The 7,574-nt window shown below is 61.6% G+C and overlaps 2 protein-coding genes across 2 annotated transcripts in view; one reads left to right on the top strand and one right to left on the bottom strand.

The window, feature by feature from the left end:
- FSCN2 (fascin actin-bundling protein 2, retinal) overlaps positions 1–4,163 on the top strand; it is an 11,842-nt gene extending 7,679 nt beyond the window's left edge. Inside the window, 2 exon segments of the mRNA XM_008568846.1 lie at positions 3,183–3,286; positions 3,866–4,163. Coding sequence (XP_008567068.1) covers positions 3,183–3,286; positions 3,866–4,163 — 402 coding nt within the window.
- The window catches only part of LOC103587380 (chromosome unknown open reading frame, human C17orf70), a 10,802-nt gene continuing 6,545 nt past the window's right edge, over positions 3,318–7,574 (bottom strand). The window contains exons 5-7 of the mRNA XM_008568829.1: positions 6,838–6,954; positions 4,761–4,847; positions 3,318–4,427 (exon numbers count right to left, since the gene is read on the bottom strand). Of these exons, the coding sequence (XP_008567051.1) occupies positions 4,296–4,427; positions 4,761–4,847; positions 6,838–6,954 (336 nt within the window). The 3' untranslated portion in view covers positions 3,318–4,295. The remainder of the gene's footprint in view (positions 4,428–4,760; positions 4,848–6,837; positions 6,955–7,574) is intronic.

Below are 7,574 nucleotides of genomic sequence, written 5' to 3'. Positions count from 1 at the left end.
CGGCGGCGCCTCGGGGCTGCTGCGCGCGGACGCGGACGCGCCGGCGGGGGTCGCGCTCTGGGAGTACTGAGGCCGCGGCCGCATTAAACGCGTCTGTCCCGCAGCTGCTGCTCCTGGGCTTGGCGCCGCTCGGGGCGGGGACCGTGCGCGGAGGGCCTTTTCGGGGTTCGCTGCGGTCCCTCCCTGGCCCCGGCCCGCCCCCCCGTCGGGGGTCCCTGCCTGCCGTGGGCAGTTGCCCTCACACCTCCTGGACAACCTCCGCCCTGGGCTTCCTCTGGTCCCCTCGTCGCAGCTGCTGTCATGCCTCAGGACTCTGCTTCTTCCTGAGACTGAGAATCCCCCGCACCTCCCCTCGGCCGGACGGGGGTGGTGGGTGGCGGGGTCGGGGCAGCTTCGAGAAGCCTGGTTTCAGGCCCCGGGTTAGAGCCTGTGGACTCAGCGTGTCCCCACATCACTGCTTCTCTCCCCCAGGGATAAGTGTTAGGGAGACCTGGGAACATCTGATGGAGAAGCCACGCCCGTCCCCAAATCCACGTCCCAAGCAGGGCTGGGAATGCACTTACTCGGGGAGCCACAGGTTCCCCCAGCTGTCTCCTCAAGCCAGCTGGCACCCAGAAACTCCCACCGCAAGGACTCCCACTAGGCAGCACTTCACCCATGCTGGGGGCAGGGCCTCAGATCTTGAGGCCCTGGGGCAGGTGGGGTTGGGGGATGAGGTGGGAGGCAGCCTGAGCCTAAGCCTAGAGTCCAGAGGTGGGCGAGGCCACCCCTGCCCACGCCCATGCCCCTTCCCAGACCCTGGGCAGCCCCTGCCCTTGCATGCTACTCGGGGGAGGTGAGGCCTAGTGAGGGGTGAGTCCCGGTAGAGTGAGCCAAGTAGAGGGTCAGCTGAGGCAGCAGGGAGAGAGTGTAGATTGACTTCTGGGGAGATGGGGATGGGAGATAGGGGCCAAAATGCGTCCTGGGGTGGAGGGGACCAGCTGGGAAGGCAGCCCCCTTGCCTTAGGGGCAAAGAAGAGCCAGCAGTGGTCCTTTTCCGGACCAGGGTCATGTGGGCAGGGCAGGTTAAGCCTTGGAGGACCAGATCCCAGGAGCCTGAGTGGGCAAGGAGGAGCAGGTGGCCCCATGGTCTGCAGTGTCCCGTGGTGGTGGCCAAGCCTGAGACAGATGGAGGCATCAGAAACCACAGTGGCTGGAGCCTGTCCCCTCCAATCTCCTCACTCCACGGGGCCTGGAGGAGAGGGTCTCTCTGCACTGCCACGACAGACCATACTCTGACACTCGCTGGAGCCCCGCATCCATACCCTGCAGCCGGGGATGGAGGCAGGAGGCAGGGGCCGGCCTGAAGAGGACCTGGGAGTCCTCAGGCTGGGGTGGGGAGAGACCTGCTGAGGCCAAGGTGGGTGGATACTCGGTGCAGGTATTCTCCAGGCAGGTGTCTATAGTGGAGAGGAGCTATTCTCACCCCATTCACAGGCTGGGCCAAGGCACCATGAAGCCTCAATGTCATGCCAGAACCTGGGCGGGAGCAGGTGGCCAAGGCTGGAAAGGCGGAGGGCCAGCACACCCTGAGCTGTGTCCAAGCCTTTGCCGGAGCCCCTCCTCAGCCAGCCGGTTGCCCACCTCCCAGGGAAGGGCCTGACACAGAGCAGCATCTGCTCCTGATGCCAAGGCCTCCCCTGCACTCTTTGGAGCAGGTGGCCAAGGCTGGAAAGGCGGAGGGCCAGCACACCCTGAGCTGTGTCCAAGCCTCTGCCGGAGCCCCTCCTCAGCCAGCCGGTTGCCCACCTCCCAGGGAAGGGCCTGACACAGAGTAGCATCTGCTCCTGATGCCAAGGCCTCCCCTGCACTCTTATCGTGTCTGGCGCTGCCAGTGGGTTTCCTGTGGACAGCCCAGTGCAGGGCCCGCTGTCCTGTGGTCTGTTTTCTGTTTGTCCCACCTCTCCTGCTGTCAAATTTCTACTTCACTTCACATTCTCTCTGGGATTGAGTATGCATCTGCAGTTCTTCCGGAGACTACCATGTGCACCCCTGACCTAAGACTGTCTGCTCTGGATCACCATCCCGCGTCTGCACATGCAGGCCTCCGGCCAGCAGGCAGGAACAGCCATCTCTCGCTCTACTGCTGCTCCTGTGTAACTAGAAACAGGCCGGCACGGGTGCCTCCAAAGCACCCTGGAGGACACCCCAACAGAGAGCCAGGCACTACACAGTGGGAAGCCTCTGCTGGCTCTTGGAGCGCCCAGGGTGCGACCTCCTTCTGGTGTCTGCCTTTCCACATGCCAAGCTGGTGACCCCCGATCCCCTGCATAGCTGAGGTTGGACAGCATCGCTGTTCTGGGCAGAAGGGCAGGCAGAGCCCCTTGGGACATCTCTTCCAGCTTCTGGGCTCTTGCAACCTGCTGGCATCTGGCTGGGCCTAGGTAGGTGAGCCCTGCAGGCAACCCAGATATATCAGCTCTGAGATCCATGTGGCCTGTGATGGCGAGAGGAAGGGAATTGGGGCAGGGCCTGGGAACACTGAGAGGCACCAAGTCTGAGGCACAGCAGCCAGCACAACCCGAGACATATCACCCCTCTCCAGGGTAGGCCCGTGTGCGCTCCTCTGCCCATTCATAAAGGGCTGTCTGTTCCAGAGCCTCCGGGGGCTGAGCTGGCCACTGCATCCCCCTGTAATACTCAGAACAAGGGCAGGAGCACAGGGCAGTGGTTGGAGCTGGAGGCTCTCACGTGGGGAGGGAGCAGGGTGGCCCTGGAAACAACTATGGACAGGCTGCTAAGGAGTGCAGGCCCCTCCCAGGCCAGCAGAGGCCCGAAGTGAGCCCTGGGGAAGGTGGCGCTCCTAATGAGATGGCAGCCCTTGCTAAAAGGGCCGGGTGTGGAGGAGACTCCAAAGGGTCTTATGAAGCTGAGCCCACCCCACTTCCTGTCTTCCCTCCCTGGAGACCCCTCTCTCCCCTGGGATGGGGGAGCTCTGAGAGGGAGACATACCCCAACTTGGAGCGCTCTGCTGGCCCCTCTCCCTCAATGGAAGTGGACATGAGGGTGGGGACCAGCTCGCACAGGACAGACCCTCAAGTCCTGAACAGTCAGGGCAGCCCCTGTTGGTGGTAACTGGGCACTGCAGGGGAGGGTCTTCCTTGGGGTGTCACCCACTGCTGGGCATTCCCTGCTGGCCACAGGGCCTACGAGAATCTGGTGGGGCTCAACACCCAGAGGAGCAGTGGCTCTGGCGGGAGCCCCGAGGGGACCAGGAGAGTATGGGCAAGGCTGAGCAAGGGTGGACGTGAGTAAAGACACCAGCTGAGGCCTGAAACTCCACAGAAAAAGGTTGTCTGTGACAGCAAAGCAGTACCTCCCAGCCGCGGCAACGTGCTCACCGCGGACGGCACTTCCGGCAGGAGTGGGCGCAGAGCACTGCATCGGGGTCCAGGAGGACAGTCACCACCCTCCCCAGAGTGAAAACACCAGCACCAAGAGCTGGGCTGCTGCCCAGGCTAAGGGAAGAGGCTGGGGGATGGGGACAAAGGGCTCCCTGGGCCTCTGCACCACCCTGAGTGACCCTGAGAACTGCACAGGGCTGGATGCAGTCCCGGCTGCCAGGACCTCAAGCGCTTTGGCCACGGCCACCTTCTTTGGGCTAGCACAAAGCCACTGGCACTTGCAGGGACCCCCTTCATGGTCCTTGTGCTTTGGTGGTTGGGAATGTCCACCCACCTGGTGACCCCAGAGTGGGCAGCTGGGCAGGTGTGGACGGTGCTGCCTGGCAGGGTGGCAGGAGCCGTGAGAGCAACACAGCCACACTCCCACCCAAGTCTCAGCCCCGGAAACCCTGTTTCTCCCTCGCCACCTGTCGGGGCCCTAGCATGTCAGTGGAGGGACGCTGCGATGTGGCTCCGACGGTTTGGGCAGAAAGACTGCTCAGCAGTGACGAGACAGAGGATGCAGCAGCTGCTGGGCACGAGGGCAGGAGTGATGAGGACGGAGGACACGCAGCCAAGGCCAGGGTGGAGGACGGACAACGGAGAGCCCAATGGGGCCCAGAAGCTCTCTCGGTTTCTCCGAGAAGACCCTGTGTCACGTTCCACTTCCCTTGGGCACTCGCTTGTGCCTTCTCCTCCACGGTGGCCAAACCCGCCTTCCCTGACCTTCCACGGCTCTAGCCAGGCCAGCGTGTGCCTCCTGAGTCCAGTGCCGGGAAAGGAGCCTTTCGCGTTCCAGGTTTTTCTCTGTAAAACCACGAAGGCACTGTGGGTGTCAGAGAGGGCCGGAGGAAGTGAGGAGGGAGGCCCCGGTCACAGCAGGACGAGGCTGGGGCTGCGCAGCTGCCCGTACACCTGCAGGAGCCTCTGGGCAGTGGCAGAGGAGCTGGCTTCGTCCTCCGTGCACAGCCGGTCACGCAGGGTCTGCACCTCCTGCAGCAGCATCTGCAGGCAGGGCAACCACAGCTCAGGTCCCGCGGGTCTCTCTGGGACGCACGACGTGCAAATCCGTCCTTAGGGTGGTGGGTGCCTCAAGAAAAAACACTCATCTGTGACCTTACGGGCCAAGGAGACTGTGCCCTCCAGCTGGAACTGGCAGGACAAGGGAAGCAGGGGGCAGACCTGACTGCTCCAACCTGGCCCCCTACCCTGGGAGGACTCCGCAGGCCCTGCTAGGCTGGTACCACCCAAGCACGTATGTGTCTCCAGAGGGGTCTGGCTGGGGACACTGCTTGTACCCAGGTGGGTGGGGGCTGCACGGGGCACTGGGCACCTCACCTCGTGGTTGGCGTGGATCTGGCGGAGATACTGCACTCGGAGGTCAGGTGGGCTGGAGCGCTGGGCAGCCTGCGCCATGACCATCATCTGGGGGACACAGGGGGGGCACGCTGGATGGGGGCACTTCCCCCACCTGTTCCTGGAGGCTGGCCGGGCCTCGGCACCTGTCCTCTCCCTTTTGCTGTCTCCCACGCTCCAAAACCCTCCATCTCGTCTCCCACCTCGCTGTCTGCTCCATTTACTCTGTCCCACTGTCCCGTGGTCTCTTCCAGGACCCCTTCTTCACTCCTTGCAGAGCAGCGGAACACATGAGCCCAGCTGTGAGCTGCTCAGCAATGAATTCCTGCTGGTTCTCTCCTCTCTCCCCTTGTCCCTCCTGGCCCCCCAACCTGGCCCATGTGCTAATCACTCAGCAGGGACCACCCCCACTTTCTGAAGCAAGCTCAACTTGCTCCCCAGGCTCAGATGTGAATTCTCAGACAGGTCTAGACAGTGAGACCCCCGATGGCCTCTTCAGGGGCTACCAATGATCCCCTGAGGTAAAGTGACTTGAGAAGAGATCCTGACACTCCAGGGACAGCTGCCCACAATAGACGCTGCACATCCCAGCAGCACCCTGAGATGCTGAGCTGCGGTCAGTGCTGGTGTCAGAACACCTCCGCAGCACAGGCTGTGGCGTCCTGCTGTCAGAGGACAGAAAGACTCGTCAAGGGAGCACATGCAAGCAGCTCCCTGCCACAGGCCAGCCTGCATCCCTTCAAACTCATACACAGACTGAGAGCTAACCCCAGTAGCTCAGAATGTGCCCATACCTGGAAATGGGGTCTCTGCAGATGACCAAATTAAGATGTCATGAGGATGGACCCTTACCCCGTACAATGGGTGTCCTCACCAGAAACCAGAAGCTAGATCTGTGCTCTCAGCAGGGGATGGGGATGTTCTTGAGGCTGGGTTCCCAGTGGGCAGAGCCTCCTCTGACAGGCAGCACCACTGCCCTGGAGACCACCCCCAGCTCAAAGCGCTCAGGACTAGACTCCTGAGCCTAGGCATGAAGCTACGTGCTGCACTATGGCCAGCCCTGCCATGGCACCACAAGAGGTAACCTTTGGGGTCACAGTGAGGTCATGGCTATAGGTGAAAAGATCAGGGTCCTGAGGGTCGGGGGGAGGCATAAAATGATCTCTGGGGTCCTGGTGCGGTCACAGCACTGTGGGATCTGACCACCAGGGTGGACCATCTGAGCTCTTGTGAGGTGCTTGCCCACCCACATGGGCCGGGCAGGGCCTAGGATCATGGTGTGTCTCGGTGCACTGGCGGGTTCCAGCAGCAGTGGCAGTCAGAGCCTTGCTGGCCTCGGGAAGGCTCATTGAGGCTCAGCTTGCAAACTAGGGAGTGCGCTCTGGTGAGTTCCCTGGGGAGGCTGCCGCAGGGCCGCACTGGAACAGCCTTCACAACAGGTTTATAGTCGCCACTGCAGACCCCTCCTTGAGGGCCAAGGCCACTCCACAGCCTGAACAGGCAGGTGGTGATGGTGCCACCCTGCTGAGGGCACCATGTAGACTTTCATTACAGTTGCAGGGAGATGCTTCTCAGCACTGGAAGTAATCGGCCAGGCTGGCGCCGGCACCAGGAACCCCGAGTGCTGCAAGTGGCAGTGGCTACTGTCTGCTCTCTTGGCAAGAACGTGCAGCTCAGGGAGAGGAGACAGCTTATCCTGGGTCCATACCCAGGACACGGCCTCTCACGCAGCCTCTGCTCAGCCAGGAGAAGCGAGGAAGCTGCAGGCTGACCTCACAGGTAACAAATGGAAACCTCCTGGTCACGTGGGCTCAGGCAGTCCTTGGACTTGAGGATGCCCGCAGAGAGGATCAAGGGGACCCCCAGGGGGCAGCTCACCCACATGCCTCCCACTGCCCACAACTCACTTGCACAACATGGACTGGGTAGCAGAGATGGGGTGGGTTTTCCTGCCACCCCTTGAGGCTGCCCACAGTTGCTCAGTCCCATACCAGGAACTCACGAGCTGCCCACAACTCTCAGAGCCTCCTTCCCAGCCAGGTGCAGGTGACCGACGTACCTGCATCCGCCCAATGATGGCGTGGTGTGTCCTGCACATGTCGGCCAGAGATGAGCTCTCCACCTGGATCTCCACGGCCTGGAGGGGCCCTGCTAGGCACAAGTCAGTCACGGCCACCTGCAACACAGGGGGAGCCTCACTGACTGTCCCAAGGGTGGCTCTGACAATACAGGAGCTTCCCAAGCTGGCAGCAGTGAGGCCCTGGGGGCCCCAACTCCCTGCCTCAGACGGCTCCTCTACGCCCTGGTGGCACACAGGGATCTGTGCAAAAGGGCCCCCTCCAGGCTGGGTCTTTTCTCTGAAGAACGAGCCAGCCAATGAACAGCAAGAAATTTGCCCATTTGGAGACAGATGTGTCCAGAAAGACTCCTGTCCTTCAGAAGCCAGACCTATTGAATCCACTCCAGGGCCATGAGCCAGACTGGCATGTGCTCCAGAATGCAGCGACTGCTGTGATCACGCCTGGGTGGACTGGCTGCACATGAACCCTGCCCATGCCCTTGGAGGCCCCTGCAAAGCCATACCAGGCATCACGGATCACCTCAGACAGCAGGGTTAGGACTTCAAGTGTGAACACAGGGAGCCACTGGGCCTATCCATGGCCAACCAAGAGCCCTTCAGGAGGTTCTGACCGCACTGAGCTGGAGAACGAAGCCTGGCAAGGACAGACTGGGAGCCAGGAAGCCCTGGTTTGCTTTCTTTTTTTTTTTTTTTTTTTTTTTTTTTTTTTTTTTTTT

The sequence above is a fragment of the Galeopterus variegatus genome, unplaced genomic scaffold (assembly GCF_000696425.1).
Source record: "Galeopterus variegatus unplaced genomic scaffold, G_variegatus-3.0.2 Scaffold446, whole genome shotgun sequence".
NCBI classification, from domain to species: Eukaryota; Metazoa; Chordata; class Mammalia; order Dermoptera; family Cynocephalidae; genus Galeopterus; species Galeopterus variegatus.
This window is presented reverse-complemented; position numbering and strand designations above follow the sequence as displayed.